This window comes from Amblyomma americanum, chromosome 8, assembly GCF_052857255.1.
Source record: "Amblyomma americanum isolate KBUSLIRL-KWMA chromosome 8, ASM5285725v1, whole genome shotgun sequence".
NCBI lineage: Eukaryota > Metazoa > Arthropoda > Arachnida > Ixodida > Ixodidae > Amblyomma > Amblyomma americanum.
In genome coordinates this window covers 125,122,438-125,150,065 of record NC_135504.1, presented here as the reverse complement: position 1 = coordinate 125,150,065, position 27,628 = coordinate 125,122,438, and the positions used below count along the sequence as shown (strand labels likewise).

At 47.8% G+C, this 27,628-nt stretch overlaps 1 protein-coding gene across 1 annotated transcript; it reads right to left on the bottom strand.

Annotated features, from left to right (window-relative positions):
• Nucleotides 1-260: 260 nt before the first annotated feature.
• Nucleotides 261-25,191, bottom strand: LOC144100674 (uncharacterized). The gene is made up of 7 exons (XM_077633539.1): nucleotides 25,115-25,191; nucleotides 17,191-17,328; nucleotides 15,195-15,313; nucleotides 13,610-13,714; nucleotides 7,648-7,808; nucleotides 3,002-3,124; nucleotides 261-365 (listed from the first exon to the last, which is right to left on the bottom strand). Exons 1-7 carry the CDS (start codon nucleotides 25,132-25,134, stop codon nucleotides 336-338), a joined length of 696 nt encoding a protein of 231 aa, XP_077489665.1. The 5' UTR covers nucleotides 25,135-25,191; the 3' UTR covers nucleotides 261-335.
• Between the last annotated feature and the right edge of the window lie 2,437 nt (nucleotides 25,192-27,628).

Below are 27,628 nucleotides of genomic sequence, written 5' to 3'. Positions count from 1 at the left end.
ACATGAAAAGTAAAAAATATTGGCGAGAAATAAACTATAAATAATATTATTCTAAGTCGTGAAGTCACAAACGATAAGGATCGAGTCGTCCTAGTTTATCAGAGAATGGGAATGGTCAAGAAGGTTTGTTTTAGGGATCGACTCGAGAATATTGTCTACTCTGTAGCTACGGCGACACCACAACTAGGTATAAATATGTCTAGTGATGATGTTTAAACATATTTTCCGATAAAAAGTGGTCCTCACTCCTGCTGCTCAACTCTGGCCTTCAGACAGACTGCCAGCACCCAAGAGACGGACGCACTTCAGCCAGTGTACCTGGCCACGACTGCCCGTCATTCAGCGAGCTGGCCCGCGGCCGGCTCCTGTGGGTAGAGTGCAATGCGCAAACGGCAGAGAAAATTGGAGGGGACACTTAAGCTGCACCTTACAACAGTATAGCATAATGAGTTAATTCCTATAAACACTGTATATGCAGAAGGTCGTTTTCCACTTTACATTCGTAGATCCCTGTTTGTACTAATACCTTTCCTGGCGCAGTGGTGCAATGGTTAAGCAAGAAGGTCGTTTTCCACTTTACATTCGTAGATCCCTGTTTGTACTAATACCTTTCCTGGCACAGTGGTGCACTGGTTAAGCAATGTGCCACTGCCCTGCGATGAGAGGGACTCCCAGCAGTAGGCCTTTTATAGCCCAGATTACTCTTCCCGACGAAGCAAACATTAATGTACCTGCCACCTGGCACGGTGGGCAGCTTGCTCACAATCCGGGTGGGCAGGTTGTGATGGTCGCCACAAAGCCACGTGACCTAGCTGGCCCACCTACCTCCAAGGTTGCTCATCTGGGGATTTTTCGGGGATTTTTCGGAGATTTTTCCCTCTCGGCCAGCGACGACCCCGCGTCAGATTTTCTGCGACTCGAACTTCCAACACTATCGTGTTCATATACTTCAACAAATATCTTCATAGCTGCAATAAAACTATGCTTAAAAGAGTGATAAACACGCCCTCCTTAACTTGCAGTGAAAATCACAACCTGCACCATAAACCTTCTGTAATAAAGCATTTTCTGCCAGGTAAGAAGTGAGAACTCGGACACCGCGCCTTGAGAAGCAGCTAGTAATCAGGCCATTCGCCACAGCAGAACGCGCGCTTTGAAATGGAACGTGGAAAATATAGGTAACGGAGGCGGCAGTGATCGGAGACAACAATCAGGTGCTTCAGCTGAGTCTGGTTTCTGTAACGGTCGTTACGAAAACCGCTTCACTATTATGCAGGACGCATTCCAGGAAACGTGAAATCCTCTGCAGAACAGCTTAGAGAATTCCGAATCAAATTTCCTTCATCAAAAGGTCCAGTGTTTGAGAAACGAGTCGTCTCGACGAAACACAGCAAGCCCAATCATAATCCGGGACAGTGCGGCGCAACTGAAGAGAGAGTTATTTGCATAATGGGATGATAAAGGTCCAGTGTTTGAGAGACGAGTTGTCTCGACGAAACACAGCCAGCCCAATCATAATCCGGGACAGTGCGGCGCAACTGAAGAGAGAGTTATTTGCATAATGGGATGTTTGGTCTATGCAATCCAACGCCTCAAACCGGCAATGGCTATAAGGGACGCCGTAGTGAAGGGTTCCGGAAATTTCGACCACCTGGTGTCTTTAATGCACACTGACAGCGTCCAGTACATGGGCCTCTAGAATTTCGCTTTCACTGAAGTTCGGCCCCCGTGGCCGGGATCGAACCCCCGCCCATCGCGTCAGGAGCGGAGCGCCATAACCACTGTGCCAGCGCGGCAGATGTGTTGATTTGCACTTTCCTGACGCGGTTGCCCAAATGCTTCGTTTTATATTCGATCGGACACCGGGTTATTTTATTGTGTGATTTCTCTATTTGTATTTTGTAGATACCTTTGTTCAGACATTTTTTATTGCGGTTGAAATATCTCATTTTGTAATGGACCGTACAATACCATTGTTTGTTGCAAATAAAGCTTCCGCTGATTAATGGCCTCAATCAACGTAGCTTCGGCGATCATTTCACTGGCTTCACTCAGCCGCTTTAGGGCGCTTTACTAGGCTTGATCGAGCTTCCTCTCAACCTGAAATAGATTTCCACTTGCCCAGAATGGGTCGCAGAATATAGCTCGGCAAAATTACGCTCAGGCTCGTGATTTACCCTCTAAACTTCATACGTACAAAAACTTTTCATTGCTACGCGCGAATGCGTTCTAAATGCAACATCGCCCAAAAAGCGCACTCTGTGTCTTCACTCGCTCTCTTCACGATATGTGTCTTCGATAGCACAAGTATCCAATAAAGTATGAGGTCAGTGCGGGCAGCCGCAGTGAAGGAATGCGAAAGCATTGACGCCTCTTCGCCTCTCTTTGCTTCACTCATCAACCGTTTTTGTTTCATTTGCCCTTCTTACATTTACTCGATTAGGCACTGATTTAAATTAATCCAGTTTCCCAATTGCCAAAATATTTTGTCTTACTTAATGAAGTTCCAGGAATTGCCCATTTTCAGTTTTAAAACTTGGTGCCACGCATCGTTTCAAATTTGGCGGCACGCGTTGGCTCCGCTCACACTATCGCAATTTCAAATTTGGCGCCACACGTTGCCTTGGCACCACCCACTTTTTGGACATTCTTGCCTTTATTTAATTAACGAATAACTCTATCGACGTAATTGTTTTTCCGACATCAACCTCACATCATCGTCTTTAGATTACAACCACTCGTTTGGCGTTGCCTTTTCTAAGTTCTTCACAACTGCGGCGGACACGTTTCGCAGGCAGGATCTTCTCGTCCTAGCCTGTAAACCTTTCGGTTTAAAAAGGGGACGGAGGGAACACAAATAGCGCCGTGCGGAAATGGTATACGGGGTGTCAGACCTACACACACAATTACAGACAATCGCTGTACGCAAGCTAAAAAAACCACTAAGTCTTTGTGTGTAGGACCAGGAAAAGGAAAGAGCTGGACAAGGGAAAGAACTCACCTGGTAGACGTAGTGTGACGATTGCTGCAGGACTCGCTGCCGCATGTAAGCCCGCACGCGTTGTAGGTATTTTTGGCGATCCCATGGCCATCGACCACGGGAACAGTGCTGTGATGTTGATGCCTGCATCGGAAAGGAGAGTTTCAAAAGGCGCGGCGTATAATGGCCCAGTCACAAATTTGCATTAAGCATTAACAGTGTCTCGATTATTATCAACGCTTGTCAAGCTATCCACTTTTCGATGGGAGTTTCCGGCCTGGTCGCCTCCTTCACTGGACGTGACGACTTTCGGCCTTTGCGTGCACTATACTGTATACGGCACTCAGATGGTGGCACTGCACTGCGATTCCAAATCAAGGCTTCAAGCGGCGCCGTCCTGCGTCTGCCATTCAGGTTTTGTTGGTAGTGGCTGTTATTAATAAAATAACAATAGAAGGAAAAGATTTTGCCATTAGCGGCATGTGCCATCGAAAACCGAAGCACCCCAGTTGCGACTAGCGGGAATAAAAGGAAAGGAAGAGGGAAGGGAAGAGAGGAGCGAGAGGATAAGAAAGTATACGAATAGGGCGGCATTATACACTATGTACAAATAAATTATGTGGCGACTGCAGAAGCGCAGATGCGGTACTCGCCGGTTATCCACGGAATGGCGCGCTCCGGACTCGGCACAGTGTTGCGTAACATCGGCTGCACCCAATGGGCACTGAAACTCTCTTGGACGCCCTGTGGACGTTCAGGATGTCTTCAGGGCGTCTTCAGGACGTCCAAGGAATGTTCAGTGCCCATTGGGATGTACCGCGAGCCGCTTATTAGGGCGTCCAAGAAGGGGCTCAGTCCGGGGGCTAAGTACTTGACCAGGCTAAGTGCAAAAGCCAGGAAAATTAGGGAGAAGGGAAGGGCAGAAGAAGGGGTGGAAAGATATATACATAATGCATAAAGTCCCAAAGCAGCACTTCGGGTATAGTGGCGTCGTAATGGGCAGCTCCAGGATTATTTCGAGCATTATTTAGGCCCAAATTCGCCTTAAAGAAACGCTTCTGCTTTGGCAGCAATTCGAAGCATTGAGTTGAGGCTTAGCAGGCGAGTGCTAGAGGGAAAAATCCACAGCGATGGGTGGACAGATGGACAAGCGGGTCTTTTAAGACTGTCGTATGAAAAAAGCTACGTTTATGTAACCCCAAAACACAAGACCATAGAAAAATCAACTTTGATAAGACTTGGTATCCGGCGACAAGAAAATCTGGTCTATCAATATCGCTAGCCTTCTTGTCTTTCTATTGCCGCCCAAACAGATCCCTTCCAAAGAAAATATGAAATTAGCAGTGTGAAATTTTACTAGCAGAAAAAATTGTTTTCAATAGATTCACCAGCAAACTCACCTAGAACCAATGAGGAGAAGAGAGAGATAGGAGTAAAAAGCAAAACAAAACAAAGATGTATATTTAGAAAAGTAACTAATTCACAGGACATAGAAGACGGTCTCTTTTAAAAATGATGTATAGGATTATCACTCTAAACGACTTAAAGTCGGGTGACGACAGTGACAGCGGTAAGCAATTTCAGTTGGAACAGGAAGCCCATATTTGGTCGTCCACAACCTAGTCCGCATGGAATCAGATTTGAGAATGTGAGAATAAACGTGCAATACATTTTTACTACGAACCGAAGGCATCACCTGGCGTTCAAGCTTGCTGGGAATCGACTTCCTGCTTTATTGTTTATGTGGGTTTCACGCCCCAAATTCAGTGAGGCTATGAGAAACGTCGTAGTGAAGGGCTCTGGAAATTTCACCAGCCTGGGTTCTTTAACTTGGGAGTTGGGAATTGGGTCCTCGGTGCAAATGATTCAATACTGCCCAGGGTGGAGGCATGTGTTTGCAAAATGAATTATGGACACTTAATTGCCAGTTGAACGACCTGAAAGCTAAGTTCTTTCCAGAATAGACATGCCAGTTAGACACTGTACTTCCTCACTTCGTCATCACTTGATCCGTAACTATGGAACGCCCACCAGTAGCGAAGCTGGGTCCGCCAGTAGGGAAGCTGGGTCCATCAGTAGCGAAACTGGGTTCACCACTAGCGAAGCAGGGTCTACCAGTAGCGAAGCTGGGTCCACCAGTAGCGAAAATGGGTCTACCAGTAGTTGCTGGGTGTTCAATTGTGGAAGAGGCACCTGAATAAGTTCGGGATCTGCTTCAAACAAAAAGTTAATCACTCAAAATGACACAGTGCTAAGCTTTGTTGCTCATCGCATAAATCACCGGCGACAGCCGGTTAACTGCGCACAATACCCCGCAGCATTGGCTTATTCTTTACACAGCCCAGAACAGGTACAGTCAAAACTGGCGTGCTATGCACTGGCAAGTACATTGAAAGGCAGGAAAAACATTGAGAATTGGTTCTGAGGAAAGGAAAGGGCGCGGTATCTGTTTCGCACCTCAGCTGACACCCGAACAGCGCCGTTATAGAAAGGGAGGATGGTGGGAATGTGAGAAAAAAAAGAGAAAGGGGTGCCATAGTGCAGGGCTCCGGAGTAATTTCCAGCACCTGATGATCTTTAACGCGCACTGACTCGCATAGAACACGGACGTATTTTGTTTTCGCCTCCATCGAAACGCGGCAGCCGCGCCAGGGTTCTAACCCGGGAACTTGGCTAAATAGCCGCGCGTCCTAACACTGAGCCACAGCGGTGGGTCAAAATTTCGCAACTTCTTTTTCTTATGTATTGCTCCATGCTGCGCATAATTACGGCCTTGTGGTAGCTGAACTGCGCACTACCAGCTCCAAGTATCGTGCATCGCTGTGAGGGTTAAACAGTGAGTCAGCACACGTCTTCCTGGCCTGTCGTCCAACCTGCTGCGTCCAAAGCGAGCTAGTTCCTGAACTCCCGCATCTCTTCTTCAAAGCGCTCATTCGTTGCTTCGCTGTTAATGCCACCCATAAGCACTAGTGAGCTGTCCACGTCCGGGTGCTCATAGCCCGGATGAAGCCCATAACCTCGTTTACGGTTGCAGTTAGAAGTAAGTGTACGCCACAACCATTCCTTGAGGCACGCGCGAATCATACATTTTCTCCCATATTTCTATATGTCTGCTGCCAAGCCCAGAGCGGCAGTTTGCACTCGTGCATAGATGGCCGTTGCTCTGTGCACGCATGCCGGAAAGGCTTCTCGACTAAAACCTCGCAGGCACGGCAAGGTGAGAGGGTCTCCTCTGCGGTGACGACTTTCTGACTGCTATGCTCGTTTTCGATATACAGATATTTTTTTCGGCAATGCCACTAACAGAAATAAATGTGAATTCACCTTTAGCGTGGGCCGCATGAGGACTTTCAGGCGGCAAAGCCAAATCCGGGTAGCAATTTCGCTTTTTTCTTGCCCTAAGCAGTGCGATGTCTTTCGGGCAAGGCCAGGTGAAATAATTTTTGGCGCGAAAAATCAGACTTCCCGTTCTCCTTAGTGCTGTGTTATCTCAGCCATCTGTTTCTCTTAAGCTCTAGCCTAAAAAGGACGCACTTTAATTAGCTCGGGTCCTGGGCTAGCTGTGAATTCGGGTTTGACTGAAGCGCGGCACGAGCCATACTCCGTAAAATAGCTCTCGCTATAAAATTGAACCAATTGGGAGGGAAGCTTGACACTGCGTATTTTTTGCTTTGCTCTTGTCAGTAGGACAGTCCCTAAGAGGAATGCTCTCCACTCCCTCCCCTGCACTGCGGGTTTTTCGACAAGTTGAACCCTGATATCGTCGCCTTTTTAGCATGCGGTATGAGCTATGTCCTATCCAGCAAGCATGGGAGAAGACTTAAAAAGCTCTCTGCAGAAAAATTCATGCAGAGTTCAAGCTGAATTTCTGTTCATTTAGAGGAAGTAAAAGCAACATGTATCAGTGAAACCCCCTTTGGAACGCACTCTTTTTCGTATGATTCGCTGTGCATCTGTGCTGCACACGCCTGAACTACGTAAATAGTGCTCAAATTGCACCTTTCCGGCGGTACCGCGGACTGCGCTGCGGTTCTAGTGAAGTAGATACAAGAAAATTTAAAATTCCCGCATTAGTCATCAAACAATCATATAACAAACGACATTCCTTCATTTTTTTTTGTCAGTTTTCAGCATATTTCTCTTTTAAACGTCACCTTCAAAATGTCTCGCATGCAAAGTTGAACTATGTGAATGAGGAAGTTTCTTTCATTCTCGGCGGCTACTTCTGGTAGGCTTCAGGGGCGCATTGTTGCTCGGTTTGTAAAGGTGTACTCCACTATTAACATTGCAGCCAGCATCAAATTAAAAGCGAACAATCACCATTGGCCCAATGAAGGACAATATATTAGCAGAACAACTCCGCACATTTTATCTTTATCACTTACTCAGAAAGGGAGGCACAAAAATGTCTTAGGAAGTGTTAACACAACTTGATGCAGCCACTCTTCAGAAGCTGTCTTTTTTGATATCGTGTTGGCGATTTCATGCTTTCTCGGAGGTGATGCCAGTAATCCCTGGTTTTCATGAATAGGAGCGCGTCCTAATTTCGCCAGGCGTCGACGATCATTTCCGGATATTTTGCACCACAAACAAACGGCAAGTTTCCCAAGTAAATGATATACTACGCACCCGCTTTTCGGTATATGAAGAAAAGTTCAGGTATTTACCCTTGATATTCGCTTTACGTAGTCCCCGTCAGTCTGGACAAGTTCACCGTATTGGGCCATGCAGAGCGCAAGTAGGCAGCTAGACGGCCCGGGAAAAAAGGTGCGTTCCTCGGTTGTGTCCATGACAACGAAGAAACTGCGCACCTTCGGCACACCGGCGGCTGCGTTCGAAATTCGAAAACTTGTTAGAACAAACGGCGAAATTTCTTTTCCCTGTATAAAGGGGAGGATAGCTAAAAAAAAAGGCGGGAACCATACTTAGTGTAGGTTTCTGACAAATGCCACGAAGAACAGCGAGGTTCTGGCTGGTGCAGCCAATCAAACTGTGCAGTGGAGAGGTACAGACCCAAACTCGCACAGTGTCCTCAGATATAGCACACAATCGCATGCACAGGCGAGGACGCGGTTGTAGCGTATCCCACACGATACCCCACCTGCCACTTCGGAGGAGACTAAGAGGCCGCCGTTTCCCTGGCCATCAAGGACTTCGAGGCCCGGTATATACTGTGAAACTAAAACAGGGATACTAAATTTTGCTCACGGGATAGTTCACGTCCCTGCATTTTGCATGCTGAACTCTCTCGCTGCACACCCGCCCCACCACATGGAGGTCACATGGGTGCCTGCCAACTCCGGGAATCACGGAAACGAGGCTGCCAGCGCTTTAGCCCGAGGTTGATGATTATGATGCTGATGATGAGCAATTAGGAGGCTTTGGAGACTCTACCCCACTCCGAGGACCCGGCCAAGCAAGTCATCGTCGCAGGCCAAGCTGCCAGCGTCATTAGCCTCCGAGACATGAAGATTTGAGTGCAGTGGGGCCATGCGGGGGCCCCAAGGACCTGCGTGTCCCAAATTCCACCGCTTCAGATTATGTTTTCACCACCACTTTATAACACGTACATGTTTACTTAGGTCATTACCTAATGGTCGGAACCATTAATAGAGAAGTGACGGCTGGATGCTAGGGTTCAATTGTCCACCGAGATTTTAGACAGTTACAGCTTTATTTTCTTTCTTGAAAAATATCCGTTTTCATTTTTCCTGTCTTGTCTGCGATGTCAGTTGCTCTAATCTGTCCTTTTTAACCTTGCTTCTGCGCACAGCGGCTTTGCGGTAATGCTTTCAACTGAGAAACCTAAAGGCCTGTGCACCCCTCTCCATCAATGCAAACCACACCCATTTCATTCAATGATATTAGGCACTGCATAAAAACACATGTCGATGCGCGCTAGAGATCCCTAGGTGGCCGAAATTATATCGCTGCACTCCTCTACGGCACTTACTTCTCTCTTTCTTATTTCAGGCCAATCTTCTCGCATTCCCCCATTCCTACACGGCCCGGTTAAGACGTCCACCGATATCTGATAGTGTTATCGTGGCGATTCCTTACAAAGAAAGCCACTACCTGTTGTGATCAGATTCATATGGCCTGGGTTAAAGAAAAAATGGCTCCCGGTTTATTGTTTCCAACACGAAACATTGTGCGAAAGCATAATTTTAGAGCAAAAGCTCCATTACTGCATGTCTCCCAAGACCTATCTTGATGGGGTCGGACCCTCGTGACTTGCCAAACAGAGGCGCACCTACGCTGCTCGCCGGCACCGCCGCTTGGAAAATTGCAAAATGGTTTTTGGGGAAAAGAAAAGGCGCAGCATTTGTCTCACATATCCACGCAAACCTGAACAGCGCTGCAAAGGAAAGGTTAATGGAGGGAGTGAAAGAATAAAGGAAGGAAGAGGTGCTTTAGTGGAGAGCTCCGGAATAATTTCAACTCAAAGGCCGCAAGTGTGGACACCGCACTGTACATATAAGCAGAAATTTCCCTTTCCCATTACTTTCCAGTAGTACTTCTGCGTGAAAATTGTTTTTTGGGGAAAGGAAATGGCGCAGCGGTTGTCTCAATAGGGGTGGACACATGAACTGCGCCAGAAGGAAAGAGATTAAGGAGGGAGTGAGAGAAGAATGGAAAAAACGGTGCCGTAGTGGAGGCATCCAGAATAATTCCAACCACCTGGGACTTTTACCGTGCACTGACATCATACTGCACCCGCCGCGGTGGCTCAGTGGTTAGGGCACTCGACTACTGATCCGGAGTTCCCGGTTTCGAACCCGACCGCGGCGGATGTGTTTTTATGGAGGAAAAATGCTAAGGCGCCCGTGTGCTGTGCGATGTCAGTGCACGTTAAAGATCCCCAGGTGGTCGAAAATATTCCGGAGCCCTCCACTACGGCACTTCTTCCTTCTTACACTCCCTCCTTTATCCCTTCCTTAGAGCGCGGTTAAGGTGTCCAACGATATATGAGACAGATACTGCGCCAATTCCTTTCCTCCCCAAAAAATAATAATTATTATTATTATTATTATACTGCACACTGGCGCCTTAGCGTTTCGTCTCCATGGGAACGTGGCCTCCACGGTCCGGTTCGAACCCGGGAACTCCAGATCATTAGCCGATCGCCCTAACCACTGAGCCACCACGGAAGGTCTAACACTTCCATGTGAAAATCTCTTTTGTTGAGAAATTTTTTAGTACTTTCGCTTGAAAATCTCTTTGGAAATGACGTCAGCATTCATGCAGAATGTGATCCGTTGTTCCTGACGCAGCCCGAAGAAGTTCATAAGAATTAGTATTGAAAGGTGACTTCTTTTTAATCTCTGAAAAAATTCTCTGCAGGTTCTATAGGCGCAATTTTGTTTAACTAACTTCTTACCTTAAATATTCCTGATATATTTTAGGCTAGAAGAGTTTCTTATCCTAGAGAATACTGACCTGAATCTCCCTTCAAATTTGCGGCGGCAACACAGACCCGTAAGGGCCGACATTGAACTGAATGTGGCAATTGTATTTCTCTTGTACTCCTCTGATACATGTTACACGTAAGAGAGGCTTCGTAGCCACCCGTGTTCACTACTTCCGAAATAGAACACTTCCAATTTTAGTTTTCGGCACGAGCAACATATTCAACGTCAATTGTTTCAACAGGTACTAAAGCAGCCGGTGGAACCATCGCGACCATTCCTTCTGAGTGCAGTGTTGAATCCTTAGGAACAATGAACACACCCTTTTCAGCTGCCTCTCATATGTAGGATACTGGATGAAACACCTTAAACTTCAGTTGCAGATGTCTATTCTCTCACTGACCCAATACCGAGTAAAGATGACGCAGTAGAGTAGCCTGCCAAGTTCAGGGCTGGCAAGGTGACGTACAAAGGCCGCAGGTTTTTTTTTGTAATTATCATGAGGATATCCAGTTATTCCACGATTATCCGGTTTTTGAAAGAATTCTGAGATTAAGCCAAAATGCATAAGATGCAGTACATGTAAGAGATGAATGGCACATAGAGCAGGACACAAGAAGTGTAGATTTGTACCATGTGCGCACAGAATCCTATAAAATCTAGAAAGCGCTTTTAATTTCAACTGTAAGCAGCACTTCCCATTGAAATTCGCGTGGTTATTTATAATACTGTGTGCTGTTCACTGATTTTACTTGTCGGTAGAGAGCAGCCGTGGCAACACAGGAACTGCTATTTGAGTTTGCACCGGGGATAGAAATTCATCCATTGCTGTTGAGTTACGTGGTGTTAACTGAAAACGTCGACGGATGGCACAATTAAGCGACGTGCATGAAACACCTCACTGCCTTCAGCATGGCGTGTGTGTGTGTGTGGGGGGGGGGGGGGGGGATTACGTTCCAAACCGACTCAGGCTACGTAATGGAGTGCTCCAGAAATTTCGACCAGCTGCGGTTCTTTAATGTTCATTGAAGTCGCAGAGTGCAAGAATAACTCATATGCACAGCAGCGTCACGCAGATTATTATTTAAAGGGAAACTGAAGGCGCTTTTCAATACAATGAATTTAAAAGGGCAGAATGTCCTGAGAAATAAGCTGCGAAATCGTTTGCCCCACATTTTGAAATCGCAGCATAACCGCCGAATAGATCGCTGTTGGAATTGAGGTTTATCTGCAATGCACAGCCACTGGCAGAGAGTCCGGTAATGACATCACGTACGACAGTGCTATGTTTCCAGCGAAGAAACGGTAGTTGCATGAAAAAAAAACCCAAATCCAAGGTTAAGCTCACGCAGCATTGATTGGTGGCATCGCAAGTTGCACAACAGCATGTAGTAGAAGGCAGCGGACATCTGAAATTTCGGCAAAAATGACGTCACGACGAGATTCCTAACCTTCTCTGACGCCGAGAAAAGAAGCCTGAACATCGTCGCGGATTTAATCGACGATTGCGTCACCATTTTAAATGCTAGTGCAAAAGTACTTTGCTTGCTTTTTCTACAAGCTCCGTAGATTCGAAATTTCGAACCTTGATTTCTCGGAAAACTATTTTAACTTGGCTTTAACGTTAATAGGACCAAGTTTCGCAAGAGAAACTGTCGAAAGCTCAGAAATGAAAGTGATGAGAGAGCGAAGGCGAACGAATCCGCTAGTCATTCCCAAATAGCATTCCAAACGACATGTCACGTAAAAAGTTGGTTCCAGGGAGTCCATTGACGCCTTTAGGACACTTCGCCTATAACAGCTCTGCATAGCGATTGGCGCTGAAGCCCTCTCAGCCACGATTTCTTTCTGACGCGATGCCAAGCCGTCCACCGAGTAGTGCCACATAATTTGTACTCCATCCAAAGCGGGTGCTTGGTTAATTTGAACCCATCACCATGTGCTACACCGTTGGCGTAACTACTATCGAGATGTGTCCACAAATTTTTTGCTTAAATGCGGTTACGGGATGGTCGCACGTTGGTTCTTTTCCGTTTAACGAAGGAAATAGTTGATTTGTCAGTCCGGGATTTGCACCCAGTGGGTGGTGTGACGGCCATTAAAATTAATCAATGAGCTGATTGCCTGCTACGGAGGCCTGAGCGTCGGACGTATCTGCGCTAACCATACATGCGGTGCTTAACACAACTGCGAATGGGGGCGCCGTGGACTATTGCTGGTAAATGCACAACCGCCTCGATAAGTGACGTGTTTGTGTGCAACCGCGGGATGCACAAGTCTCCACGTACAGACTTTGCCAAAAATATATACTGCCCAAGTGTTTTGATTCCAAGCCATGTAGCGGTGCTTTTTAATGCATTTGACGCTCCTTAGCATTGGAGAGCTAAGGAATTAACATGCGTTGCAGCGCGAACCACAAGAAGGGACGACGACAGACAGACGACAGACGTCCCTTCTTGTGGTTCGCGCTGCAACACATGTTAGATATGAACCAACTAGCCCGCCAAGCAACCATTAAGGAATTAAGTTCACTTCACCTTTTGGGATAAAGACGCCTGAATATGCAAGAGTAGCCGCGCTGTATTGCTCAGAAGCAGAACCCCCTGGGACATACACTTTTGACAGACTACATCCCGACGTCTACGACCGATGTTTAAAAGTTTAATAGTTTAATGAAGAAGGGACACACATGTCAGATGTCCCATCTTCACAATGCCTGGAGGTTCGACATATGGCGCAAAGTGGCATTAGGAGCAAGACATTTGTTTAGGCTGAAAATAGAAAACCACTTTGCCCTCTTCTTCAAAGCAAATGCCGTGGAACCCTTCCTGGAAACGCATTAAGAATGTACCCATCCAAATGCCGAAGCCTATCTTGAAGCTGCAATGCATTGTAAATAGACCTTGTAAGCTTTAAGCGCTTACAAAAAAAAACGAGCAGGAGGCAAACCCAGCTAAACTGTAGGAATAATTACACTGCATTGTACCCAATGGCTTGAAAGCATAGTTCAAAGAAATCAACACTACGCTGACCTAGAACAGTACAGATACAACAAATGGCGGTCGCCAAAAAGGAGCCAGAGCAGACAAGGAGTGCAAATGCTGCCAGCACAGGCTGGCAACACTCACATTTTGGAGGCACTTAATCGCAAATACAGAACTTTCATTCTCTGTACTCCCCAAAACTAATAGAGGGCTGCTGCTTGCTCAGAAGTAGTCACCCGATGAATGGTTGACAGAGCTGGTGTGCCGTGCGGATACGGTGGTGCAGCCTCCAGCGTAAAGCCATCTCGTCGTCCGCGAAGAAACTCCCCGGCTAACTGGAGCTGCATGCGAAAAGACAGCAGAGTTGAAAGAGTACCGACACCTCAACAGCAATACTTCAATCACACTGAATCCTAAATTCGCGCTTACTCACATCCTGCTGAAGAAAGAGATAACCTTTGATTGCTTGTTTTCGTGTAAATATAGGGTGCCCATGGGTCAGAGCCCGCAAAGATGCTGCGCCGCAGTTATGGCACCCACTTCTGGCCAATAGGTTAACAAGGTATGCGGCCAAAAGTTTCGTGACCAAAAATAGAGCTATATCGACATAGTTCCCAACCTAAAGGGCGAGGAGTCGCCGCACTCTTGATTACCGATGTTGTCAGCACGCCTGACTTACTTCACCCTTTACCCTTTGGAGTATGCACTGGTGATTGTGATGTATGGGTCTAGTGAACATTGCACGAACTACAACAAAAATGATGCCTTCAAAGCTACTCCTCCGCCTCAATCCTCTACCAAGCCCTTCAAACACTCAGTGTAGGGAAGGAGAGGAAGTTCGAGAGAGGAGGATAAGAGGAAAAAGATCATAAAGTAAATAACGAGAAAGAGAAAAGACATTAGGGAAAAGAAAAAGGAAAGGCAAAGCAGAACTATGAGGGCTTACAACAATACCCCTTAGCAGAAATGTTACCATCATATAATAAGTGAGGTAGACACTCAGGAAAGAAACTGAAAACATTTATTAGTAAGAAATCACTACTCCTACCGCGAGCAAGATCTTGCGATTTTTAGTCGGTTTGCAAGTTAAATAAATAAAATAAATATTCATGACTGGGATTCGAACCCATGAAGGTACGAGAAGATCACCGTCGCTGGCCAATGCGCGAGTACACTAGGCTACATCTGCCATTTAACATGCGAAGTGTTAAACTGCAACACACTATTGAGCTGCGCATTTAACATCGCCTTCTTCAACTAATACTACTATCAAACTAATATACGCGCTTTGAGGTATGTGGTGGTAGTGAAACGGGGGTGTGCACTGCATGCGATTCGTGGACAAAGTTTTGGCAGAAACAGAGCAACAAGAGCAATGCGTGTTGGCGTTGACAACACTGTTGAAAAAACACTGCACTGGCGCATTGGCGGCTGGTCTACATCAACTGGGTAAAATCTGAAGGCGCGTATGGCTGCCAGAATGGGCCAGTGCACACCTCGATCGCACTCTTTTCAGGTACGTGGTGGTGGTGTCCACCTGCAAGGAACTTGGATTTCGAACAATATTTCGTGCTTAGCAGCGTTAAGCCGCCAGTCATTTTTAACACCAACGTAACCAAATACATCTGAAGAATATGTAAAGCATAAAGAACAGTTGTTAATATTGGTCGCGAAGATTTGTTTTGGGGATCGACTTGAGAAAATTGTCTATTCACTCTGTAGCTTTTAGGAGAACAGCCGATGGTGGCGACAATACAACTAGGCATAAATATGCCTAGTGATGATGTTTAAACATAATTTCGGATAAAAAGTGGTCCTCACCCATGCTTGTCAACTGTAGCTTGCGGCCAAACTGCCGGCACCCACGAGACGGACGCACTTCAGCCAGTGTAGCTGGCCACGACTGCCCATCATTCAGCAAGCTGGCCTGAGACAGGCTCCTGTGAATAAAGTACAATACGCAAACGGCAGAAATTTTAGAGGGGTCACTTAAACTCCTCCTTAATGGCATAACGCTATAGAATAATGGCGTAGTTCTTATATATGCAGAAGGTCATTCTCTGCATAACAATCATAGATCTATGGGGGTCCTCATACGGCTCCTGGCGCAGTGGTGCAGTGTATAAGCGATGTGTCACTGCCCTGCGGTGAGAGGTGCTCCTAGCGGAGAACCTTGTACGGCCCGGGTTGCCCTTCCCGATCGACCAATCATTAATGCACCTGCCACCTGTCACGGTGGGCAGCTAGCTCACAATCCGTCTGCTCAGGCTGTGATGGATGCCACGAGGTCACGTGACCTAACTGTCCCACCAACCTCCTAGGTACCTCCTCTGGCGATTTTTCGCGGATTTTTCGGTCTTTGTCAGTGATGCCCAAGACGCCGGATTTTCTGCCACTCGATTTCTCATATACTTCACCAAATATCTTGTAGCAGTGCTTAAAATGATTACAAATATATCCTCTTTCAATTGCAGCCAAATTGATAAGCCTCCACTATAAACCTTCTGTATTAAAGCATTATCTGCGAGGTCAGAATACAGAGTTCTCACACCGCGCCTAAAAAAAATTTTAGAGCACAGGCCATTCGCCACGGGCAGAACGAGCGCTGTGAAATGGAACGCGGGAGGTAGAGGTAACGGATGCGGCAGTGATCGGTGAGAAGGATCAGGGGATTTATCTGAGTGTGGTTTCTGTAAGTGTCGCCACGAAAACCGGTTCACCATTACGCAAGACACGTTTCAAGAAACGGGAACTCCTTCTCTGCAGAAGAGCTTGGAGGTTTCTGAATAGAATTTCAACCTATCAGAAGGCCCAGTATTTGAAAAACAAGTTGTCTTAAGCAAACATAGCGAGCCCAATCATTATCCGGGGCCGTGTGGCCTCACTGAAGTGAGGGTTATTTGCATAATAATTGGGTGTTTGGCTTATGTAGTTTAACGTACCAAAACGACTTAGGCTGTGAGGGACACTTTATTGAAGGGCTCCAGAAAATTCGACCACGTGGGGGTCTTTAACGTGCACTGACATCGCACAGCACACGTCCTCTACAATTTAGCCTGCACCGAAATTCAACCGCAGCGAATGGATAGAACCCCCGTCCTCCGGGCCAGCTAGGAGCCGAGCGTCACCGCGGCGGGCGTATTGGCTTGCACATTCCTGAGGCGGCTGCCCGAACGGTTTGTTTATATGCGACCGGACAACTGATTATTTTATTGTGTATTTCGCTCTTTCTATTTTGCTGAAATCTTAGTTCAGGCATTTCTTATTGCGGCTGCCCAAATGTCTCGTTTTGTATTGTACCGCACGCCACCAATGTAGGCAATTCTCGAAATATTTTGTACAAATTTTCCTTGAACGAGCACCGAAATTTTCCACTGATTGATTGATTTATTAATGCTAAATATGGGCTCAATCAACGGTGCCCATCGATCATTTCAGATGCTTTTCTAATCCGCCCGCTAGCCCAGGTAGCACCGAGACATAACGAAATGTTACATTTTTGTTAAGGTGAAATGTGATTTAGAAGTGCTTAATGGCCATTTTTTAAGGTTTTTACAATGTTGAATATAAGCGTCAAACTAACCTAACGATACATTTAGGTAACATACAGGCAACATAAAACATTAGCAGAAACATAACAGCTCCGGGTCTGACCAGCCTCTAGATCAACGTAACGTATGCAATTAGACCTAACTTTTAGTGCCGAGATGGAACAGCCACATTTTTTTCTGGTGTTTTTCGCACCGCTTTTTTTCTCGTTCCTGCTTGGTTCATTAACCAACAGGTTTACTAATGCTCTCCTCTGCAGCCTACTCACCCTCTCTGGGAGACTCCGAATCGCCGCGATTGCTCCGTGTGCTGCACTCGGCTGCCGGACGAAGCACATCGTGGCGGTCCAGCTGGTTCATGCTGTGAAGGCGCTACTCCTGCAGCGAGCACTGCTGGGACCAGGCGCCTGCAATATATACATTTTAGACGGTATGTTGTGTTGGATGATCAGCAACTGGATCAATTCTTCGCCCCATGAACTGCTACGTTGTGTTGGGATTTACGGCGCCTAAAGCAAACCGGTTGTCACGTGCCAACTAAAGCTTGCCACTTAGTTTTTCAACACATCATCTTTTAGGAGCCTTAAGCGACCTGATAGACACCATGTATATCGTATTAATATGCCAGGGGCATGGCGCCCTTCGCGCGTCAGCTCAAGGGTGTTTGCTATAGCATGGATGCTTGTACAGCTCAGCAGCTCATTGTTCGTTATAGTACTCATTAACGGAACGAGTGGAATATTCTTATCGCAAGATTCAACGTCAGCAACTCTGGAATCAAAATGAAATTTTATTGTCGCTCTCATTCTTTTAACCGCCTTTAGGCAAACGGGCATTCGGGAAGGACATGTGAGGAGGAGAAAGCATTCACATACCCCGAACTATTCCTATCCTGGCCATTCGGCACTCCCGAATCATAATATGTCGGTTGGAAGAATGTTTTCACAATAAACACATGTTGGGTTAGACCTAAGGGTGCGGAAACTTGGATAATAATTACAGCACGCACGTCTCCATAAGTGCAAGCTGTGTAGGGTACAATGATTGCACGGCTGCGCTATCAGGTTAGATAATTATTTCTATCCAGATGCACTACGAAAAAAAACAGGTGACAAATGCAGATAGCTTTGGCCTCAGCTAGACTTGTTTCGAACTGACCTCACCTACATAGCACTTCGTTCATAGGCGCAGTCGGATTGTGCACTGAGAGAAATTACGGCCCTTTGAAGCTCTCAATGCGGCGAATGGCCAGTTGTGTTTTGCAAGCATAAAAGCATTACAGCGACATTGTCAAGCGGACACCAAGGTGATTCTTGCTGAAATGCTCGCGGTGTTTCTTCGGGCCTGCGGTAAGCAATCCAGTTATATTATGAGGTGGTTTAAATTCTCAAGTCCCTTTTACTTGCTGCCTCTCATACGCTTCCCACCCAATTGAAGACTGAAATAATCTCCCAGTGTTAGCAGAACACACATACACTAAAAAAGTCGGTAAAGGTGAGATAGATGGAACATCACATTAATATAAAAGGGCGTGAAAGACACAGACGAGGAAGTGGACGAAACGCCAGTCTGGGACCGAGAGCGACATTGAGCAGCCGTCTCAACTTCTTACTTGTCAGTGTCATTCACGCAGTTTTGCACACCAAAACAAACATTGAACTTTGATGTACTAATGTTTTCGAATAAATTCCGATAGAAAATAACTAAATATATTGTATTGGTAAATACTTCCGGTTATCGTTCTTATAAATCGTGGTTATGACAAGCGCGTTCAGATAACTTTCAATGGAGCAGAACAGAACCGGGAGGTATTAACTTATACAAAGGTAGCATTGAAAAACTCAAAATGGGCATATTGTAAGACTGGACACGGGCTTTAGAATCTTCAGAGGCTGGCACTCAATGAAGAAGACGACGAGAAGCGCCGAACACTGCAAAGCTCGAGCGCCGAACACTCCGAAGCTCGAGCGCCGAACGCTCTGTCGCTCGTGCGTGCTCTAGACGGAACGTTGTCTCTGATCTGTGCCTGGACGGTTCCGCTGGTTGTTCGTGACGCTGTGCTTATTGCTGTGCTGTGCTCTAACTACTGTGCTGTGCTGTGGTGTGCTGTGTGTACTGTATTAGTAGTGTGCTGTATTCGTATTACAAGTGGTGGAGGTGCCAACGATCCATCGGCATGGAGCTTCGCACCCGCGCATTGACTACCACCTCTGCAATGCCTGAGACTGTCACCCAAACCGCTTCACCGTTTCCGTTGGCTGTCTTCTGTTCCGGCGCCGCGCGGCAGCGTGACCCTACCATCTTCAACGGCACAGATGACACGGATGTGGAGGATTGGTTGGCCTCCTATGAACGCGCAAGCGCAAACAACAAGTGGGACGATAGCGTCAAGCTCACCAACGCTATCTTTTATCTGAGCAACGTAGCCAATCTCTGGTTTCGAAACCACGAGGCTGACATCTCAAGCTGGGCAGCTCTAAAAACCAGCCTGACAGAAGTCTTTGGCCGTCCCGCAGTGCGAAAGCTTCGCGCCGAGCAACGCTTGCGAAGTCAGGCCCAGCAAACTGGTGAAAACTTCACCAGTTATATAGAAGATGTCGTCGACCTGGGCAAGCGTGTCAACCCTTCTATGAGCTAGGCCGACAAGACCGGACACATTATGAAAGGCATTGAGGACGATGCCTTCCAGATGCTCGTCGCTAAAGATCCCCAGACTGTCTCCAGTGTCATCGGCTACTGCCAAAGCTTTGATGAGCTGCGCAAACAGCGCCTTTCTACCTGGCGTGCAGGCTTTCAGGAGGCCGCACTTTGCAGCTTGGCTCTCCCAGGGGATGGTGCTCTGGACCAACAGTTGCTCCTCCAGAGCATCCAGCAGTTTGTACGTGAGGAAGCCGCACGCCAGCTATTTTTGTCTACCTGCCCGCCTACGCCTGCGCTGTAGCTCACTCCCGACCTACAGCGTGTTATCGAGGAGCAGGTGGCTGAAGTCCTGCCACCTCCTTCTCAGTCACCCCTGATCGCGGCTCCTCTGACGTACGCCTATGCAGTGGTGCAGTCGCGGCCCACACCTGCTGCCCCTGTCTACAGGCCACCTACCCGGCAGTTAGAACCCCAGCAACCTGCAACCCCACCTTACCATCCGGTTGCCCACCCCCGATCACAGCCGCAGCCACTCAACCCCTGGCGCACACAAGACAACCGCCCTATTTGCTATGCCTATGGCATCGCTGGTCACGTGGCTCGTTTGTGTCGCAGTCGTGACCACCGTCCCTACGATTATAGGCGTGAGCCGACGTACGACCTTTCGCCGTCTTCCTCACCTGCGTCACACTTGCCGCCTCCAGATTCTTCTTCTCCTAGTTACCATCCCCGCTCCCACCGCTCGCCGTGTCCTGGCCGTCGTTCCCGTTCTCCAATGCTCGCCAACCCGCCATCCCGCCATCCACGCGCGCGGAAAACTAACCACCGCAGTTCCGGAGGCAAGAACTGCGTCACCAGCGGCTCACTCAAGACCTGCTTCTGCGCCTGCCAATATTATTACCGTTTTCGTTGGAGTCGCCGTCAAAGCACTTTTCGACACTGGCGCAGCCGTTTCGGTTCTCAGTCAGCCCCTGTGTGGCAGACTCAAAAAGGTGACGACTCCCCTTCCTCTCGTTTCTCTCTGAACGGCCACCACTCAGGACATTCGACTGCTAGCCGCCTGCACCGCCCGCCTGCTCATCGGGAACGTTCCCTACACGATCGAGTTCATCGTCCTCGCCCGCTCCTCTCACGACGTTATCCTTGAGTGGGACTTGCTCTTCTCATATCACGCCGTTATTGACTGCGCCCGTGCTAAGCTTGACTTGTCGCCCCAATTTGACGCCCCATTGGACGTAACCGGTGCTGCTGCCGCTACTGTGGTCGTCTCAGAGGACACAGACGTTCCACCTTTCTCTTCTGCAGTGCTGGTGCCTCTTTCTTGTGCTGCGCTCTCGGATGCAACAGTGACTTCTATCCCCTCTTTACGATGCGCTGACCAGAAGTCTGTTTTGCTGCCTCATGCTGTGCTGACAATTGTTCGTGGCTCCAGCGCTATTTATGTGGCCAACCCGTTCTCCTGCCCTACCACTTTACTCCGTGCACCCAATCGCTTGGTAGCGTTCCCGTTCTCGATCCCGCCTCCGCATACCCCCTTGTCGATAGCGCGGCCGGCCTTCACGTCAGCGCCATTACGCCTGTTCCCATCACGAATCACTCGTCTGTAGATATTTTTCACCGTTCCGTCGACGCCGCCCTGACGTCTACCCAACGAGACCAGCTTGTAGCCGTTCTGCAGCTTTTTCAAGCTTCGTTTGACTACCAGCAACCTTCCTTGGGCCGCACCACCACCGTTACCCACTGTATTGACACTGGAACCCATGCCCCTTTGCGCCATCGTCCGTACCGCGTGTCAGCCGCTGAGCGCAGCATCATTGACGCCCACTTGACCGACATGCTCCAGCGTCACGTGATACAACCGTCGCACAACCCGTGGGCATCGCCAGTGGTTCTGGTCATGAAAAAAGGCGGTTCCATCCGTTTCTGCGTGGACTACCATCGTCTGAATAAGATTACACGCAAGGACGTCTACCCTCTCCCCCGTATCGACGATGCCCTTGACTGCCTGCAGGGCTCTGAGTTCTTTTCTTCATTGGACTTGCGCTCCTGTTACTGGCAGGTGTCGATGGCGGAGGCCGATCGCCCAAAAACTGCATTCGTCACACCCGACGGGTTCTATGAATTTAATGTCATGCCCTTCGGCCTCTGCAATGCACCCGCCACATTTGAGCGCATGGTGGACAACATACTCCGAGGGCTCAAATGGCACACATGCCTTTGTTATCTAGACTACATTGTAATCTTTTCCCCGGACTTTCCGTCTCACCTCCAGCGCCTCGAGACTGTTCTTCGCTGCGTGGCCGACGCTGGCCTTCAACTTAATTTGAAAAAGTGCCGCTTCGGAGCTCGGCAGCTCACCATTCTCGGTCATGTCGTATCGAAGGATGGCGTTCTCCCGGACCCGGCCAATTTGCGAGCTGTGGCCGAATCTCCAAAGCCCACTTCTGTAAAAGACCTCCGCAGCTTCGTCGGCCTCTGCTCCTACTTCCGCCGTTTTGTCCGCAATTTTGCCACTATCGTCGACCCCCTAAACAAGCTCCTTTCCACCCACGACCTTTCGGCCTGGTCACCAGCCTGTGATGAAGCGTTTACGACACTCCGTCGCCTCCTGACCGCTCCACCAATTCTGCGTCACTTCGACCCTCTTTCTCCGATGGAACTCCATCCACACCGGTGCCAGCGGGGTCGGCTTCTATGCAGTACTCGGTCAACGCAAGCAAGGCTTTGACGAATACGTTGTCGCTTACGCTCGCCGGACCCTCACAAAAGCTGAAGCCAACTATTCTGTCACCGAGAAGGAGTGTTTAGCCATACTTTGGGCGATCGTGAAGTTTCGCCCCTACCTGTATGGGCGCCCTTTTGATGTTGTCACCGATCACCACGCCTTTTGCTGGCTGTCCTATTTGAAAGATCCCTCTGGTCGACTGGCGCGATAGGCTCTGCGACTCCAAGAGTACGACATTCGCGTTATCTTTCGTTCCGGCCGCAAACATGCCGATGCTGATGCCCTCTCAAGTTCCCTTGTACCATCTGAGGCAGCGCCTTGCATGTCCACCCTGCCTTCTTTGAAGTTTGAGTTCGCTGATATGGCTTCCGAGCAACGCAAAGACCTGTGGTTTCTTTGCCTTTTTGATCTCCTATCTGGCCAATCCTCTCGACCTCCTTCCCGTGCTCTCCGTCGTCAGTCCCACCATTTCGCCATCAGAGACGAGCTCCTTTACCGCCGCAACTATCTCCCGGATGGTCGCAAGTGGCTTCTCGTCATTCCGACACATCTGCGCTCCTTTATTTGCTCTTCCTACCACGATGATTCCCAGTGTGCCCATGCCGAATTCTTGGAGTTTCACCCGTCTACGACAGCGGTACTACTGACGTGGGATGGCCCGTTACGTCCGCCAGTTCGTTCAGTCTTGCACCGCATGCCAGCGACGAAAACATCCACTTTGCCGACACGCCGCTCCTATGCAGCCGCTGCTCTGCCCAGTACAGCCCTTCGAGCGTGTTGGCATCGACCTCTACGGCCCTCTTCCCAGCACATCAACCGAGAACTACTGGTTCATCGTTGCCATCGACCACCTTACACGCGCTGAAACATCGCCTTTGCCATCCGCTACAGCCCACGACATTGCATCCTTCATTCTCCATCGCCTCATTCTTCGCCATGATGCGCCCAAAGAGCTGCTCAGTGATAGAGGTCCGGCCTTGTTCTCAGAAGTTGTAGAAGCTCTCCTTCAGGAAAGCAACGTTGTTCACCGCACCAGCTCCGCCTACCATCCCCAGACAAATGGCATGGTTGAGCGTTTTAATCGCACCCTCGGCGACAGGTGGCCATGTATGTTGCCTCCGACCATTGTAACTGGGGCCACGTTCTCCCTTTTGTCATATACGCTTATAACTCCGCTGCTCAAGCCACCACCGGATTCTCTCCGTAAATTCTACTGTACGGCCATGAGGCTTCTTGCACAATGGACACCATTCTGCCTTACCGCCCTGATGCTTCCGAATTTACAGCTCTTTCTCAAGCCGCAACTTATGCCGAAGAATGGCCACATCTTGCCGAGTCCTTCTCTTCTCACGCCAGCAGCAGCAGAAAAGCACCCGTGATCCCCTGCACTTCCTCCCGCTTACCTTCCTGACTCTTTGGTCTGGCTCTGGGTACCCTCCTCAGGTCCCGGCCTCTCCTCCAAACTTGCTAGCAAGTACCACGGACCCTACTGTATTCTTCAGCAGACATCCCCCGTCAATTACCTCATCGAACCCCTTACGCCATCCCCTGATCATCGCCGCCGAGGCCGCGAAATTGTCCACACGACCCGCCTCAAACCTTACTACGACCCCGCCGTCGTCACATCGTCCAAGGCCGCTAGGATGGCGCCCTTTCGCCCGGGGGGAATTGTAAGACTGGACACGGGCTTTAGAATCTTCAGAGGCTGGCGCTCAACGAAGAAGACGACGAGAAGCGCCGAACACTGCGAAGCTCGAGCGCCGAACACTCGGTCGCTCGAGCGAGCTCTGGACGGAACGCGGCCTCTGATTTGTGCCTGGACAGTTCCGCTGGTTGTTCGTGACGCTGTGCTTATTACTCTGTTGTGCTCTTATTACTGTGGTGTGCTGTGGTGTGCTGTGTGTGCTGTATTAGTAGTGTGCTGTGTTCTTATTGCAATATACACTGTTGCCAGATAACAGCACTATTGGACCTACTCTGGACATAATAGTCTAAAATACAATTTTCCTTGTCTTTCGTGTAATGCATCCTCGCAAAACTATTTTTGGCGCTGACGCAAAGCTGCATGCAGTAACTGATTCAGTTTTCCTGAATTAGTCTGAAAGACAATGCACATAAATAAAAATTACAGATGTCTTGTTTTTAATTTGCCTAATGAGTGCTAAGTGGTCTTTAGCCGCACCAACTCTGGACATACGGGCCTAAATTACATCTCGCTCTACCTCTTGAAAGTATATTTTTAGCACTGATGCCAAGCTCCATGCAGCAACTGAGTAATTCTTCCTGAATTAGTCTGAAAGACGGCGCACATAAGTACGAATTACAAGTGAACTTTGTCTCTCCTTTGCATAACCAGTGTTCTGTAACTCCTTTAGCTGAATGTTATCTTTCACTAACTACTTTTACGACGCATTCCTGAGACATGGTGAGGAAGCGGTATTTTTTAATCCTGAGAAATACAGGACTGCTTCTCTCAATTTTGTGGCGGGAGCACAGCCCCGCAACGTCCAACTTTTGGCAGCACATGGCGATAGTAATTTTGTGACCTGACTCAAGTGGTTCTAATGGGAAGGCTTGACAACCCACCGTGCTCTCTACTCTCAAAGTACATTACTCCAGTTTTTTGTTTTCCGGCAGAGCAAGATAGTCCTCGTCACTTGTTTCAATAAGGTATTAAGGCAGCCAGAAGATTCCGAGTGACACTTTCTCTCTGGATTAAATGATCCCTCCTCACGAACAATGAATGAGTCCTCCTGAACTGCCTGCCATGTGCAAGCCTGAATGAAAAACTTTAAGATTGTTCCCAAGATGTCTCCCCTCTCACTCACCTCGTGCCGACCCCCGACATGAAGCGATAGAGGAGCCCGCCAAGCTCAGGGCACACAAGGCGACATACTCAGCCAAAGCGGTATGCCACATCCGGGAGGCCAGAGGTACCCTGCGAAAGTGGAGCATTTAATCGTTTATGCGTGGTGGTGGTAGTGGTTTTATTAAAAATAATAGTAAAAAGGAAGGAAACGAATTTTGCTAGCCCCGGCATCTGACATCGATACTGAAGCACCTGAGCTGTGGCGGCGGAAATAAAGTATAGCAGGCAGAATGGAGAAATGAAATGAAAGAGCTGAGGGGACAGGAAGAGAGAATAGGGGGAGAAGTAATATGTACTAACTATTTACACAATAATAAATGTGTCCAGGTTGTGCGCGTGATTAGTTCATTTTAGAGGAATTAAATCACACACGCGCACAGCACTGTGTTGGTTACAACTGGAGTGGGGCGTCCAGTTATTAATCGTTGAAGCATAAAAGACGTTTGAGGTCCCTGCGGTAACACGAATTGGAGGAATGCGAAAGCATTGACTACTCCTCGTTTTTCTTTGCCTCTGTTTGCTTCACTCGTCGCCAGCTTCTCCAATTCGGTCGATTAAACGCTGAGGTAAATTCTTCCAATTTCCCAATTACCACAATTATCTGTCTTTCTTAATGAAGTTTCATCCAATGCACATTTCGAGTTTTCAAACTTGGCGCCATGCTTCGTTTTCAAAATTCGCGCCATGCGCTGGCTCTGCCCAGGCTTCGGTTTTTCAAACTTGGCACCCCACGTTGCCCGCTCCACCCAGTGTTTGGACATTTTGACTCTAACTACTTGACTAGTCACTCTATCGCCAAAAATATTCGTGCAGCATCCGGACACCATTCTCTCTCGATTACAACCATTCGTTTGGCACTATCTCTTCTAAGTTCCTCACAACTGCTGCGGACACGTTTTGCGGACACGACCTCATCGACATAGCCTATTAAAGCTTTCGCTTTAATAATTCACGGCGGTTATTTTTAATGCTAGGTGCACTCCACTGATTTCATTGAGTAGTAGATAGGACTAGCGTCAGTTAAAGGAAAAATTTGATTTTGCACCACGGACGAAATTTCATCCATCGCTTTAAGTTACGTGATGTTTGGTTTGTGACGTGGAGAGTTGGCTCAAGTAAGCAATGTGGAAAAAAGCCCTGCTTTCGTTGTGCTTGCCATTTTCTGTCTTTGTCTTTGACGAATGCAAACTGAACCTAGCTGGGCCCTACAATCTTGGCCGAAGTGAAGAACTGGCCTGTTTATTCCCCGATATCATTCTAAGCACTTCTTTTTTCGGGTAAGAGGTTAGCGCCAGTGGTGTTTCACAATTTTTATTCCTGCAGGGGTTCACCTTGGTGTGCGCTTCAATAACTTTGCTTTGATTAACGCGAGATAGTAGCGAACCCACGTCCTCCCAAACACGAGGGCACTCAACTGCATTGAACTAGCCATCGCGTGTTATGGCAACGGGATAATAAGACTCAGAATTTGTCCACGAGTGTTCTGTAACATATGCCTGCGCGATCATTCCACACACGCGGTTTTCCTTTCGCAAGAAATCAGTTTATGTACGTGTCCACATTGAGCACCGAGTGGGTGGGTTAACGACCATGTCCGCTGTTTAGTAGGAGAACTGCCTACAAAACAGCCCTGCACGTTAAATATATTATGGCTAATCATCTTTGCGGCTGTGACAAGACAACTGTGAATGCGAGTTTCTTTGAGGGTGTAACCGTGCCAACTAGCTTGACAGCTGGGGCGTTAAATACTAGCCGCGCTATCTAAAGATCACCAAATCTTTCTAGATACCCATGCCACCAAGGTAAGCATCTCTGAGGATGAAGTGTTCGGCAATAAAGAAAATAATAAACCAAGCACACAGCAATTATATCCTTGCTAGCCCTACTAATTTCTTTCACCTTTTTCATTAGTTTTACACTCAAAGGCCATACTAGTGGACTGCGCACCGGACACATCAGCAGAAATTTCACATTCCCATGCCTTTGAGGTAGTACTTCCGCGTGAAAATCTGTTTTTTTTTACAATGACGTCAGCATCCATGCCCTACTTGCTTAGTTCTTGTTTTAGCTTGAAGATGTTCAAAATGAAACGATACTGAAAGGCGATTTTGTTCTTAATCTCTAATAAATGCCTTGCAGGTTCTTCAGATGCAATTTTTGTTCTAAATATTCCTGATACATTTTAAAAAGGCTAGAGGAGTTTCTTATTGCAGGGAATACTGTGCTGAAGTAAGCGCGACAATGGACAGCATATGGCTATTTTATTTCTCCTGTCCTCCTATGATTCATGTTACACTTAAAAGAGGCTTGAAGCGTGCTGTATTGAGTACATGCAGAAAAAATACTTAAAATTGTTTTATGCACGAGTAACATATTCAACGTCACTTCTTGCAACAGATTAAGGCAGCCGGTAGAACCATCGTGACCATTCTTTCTTCATGACGCGGTCACACTTTACGCACACTAAATCCCA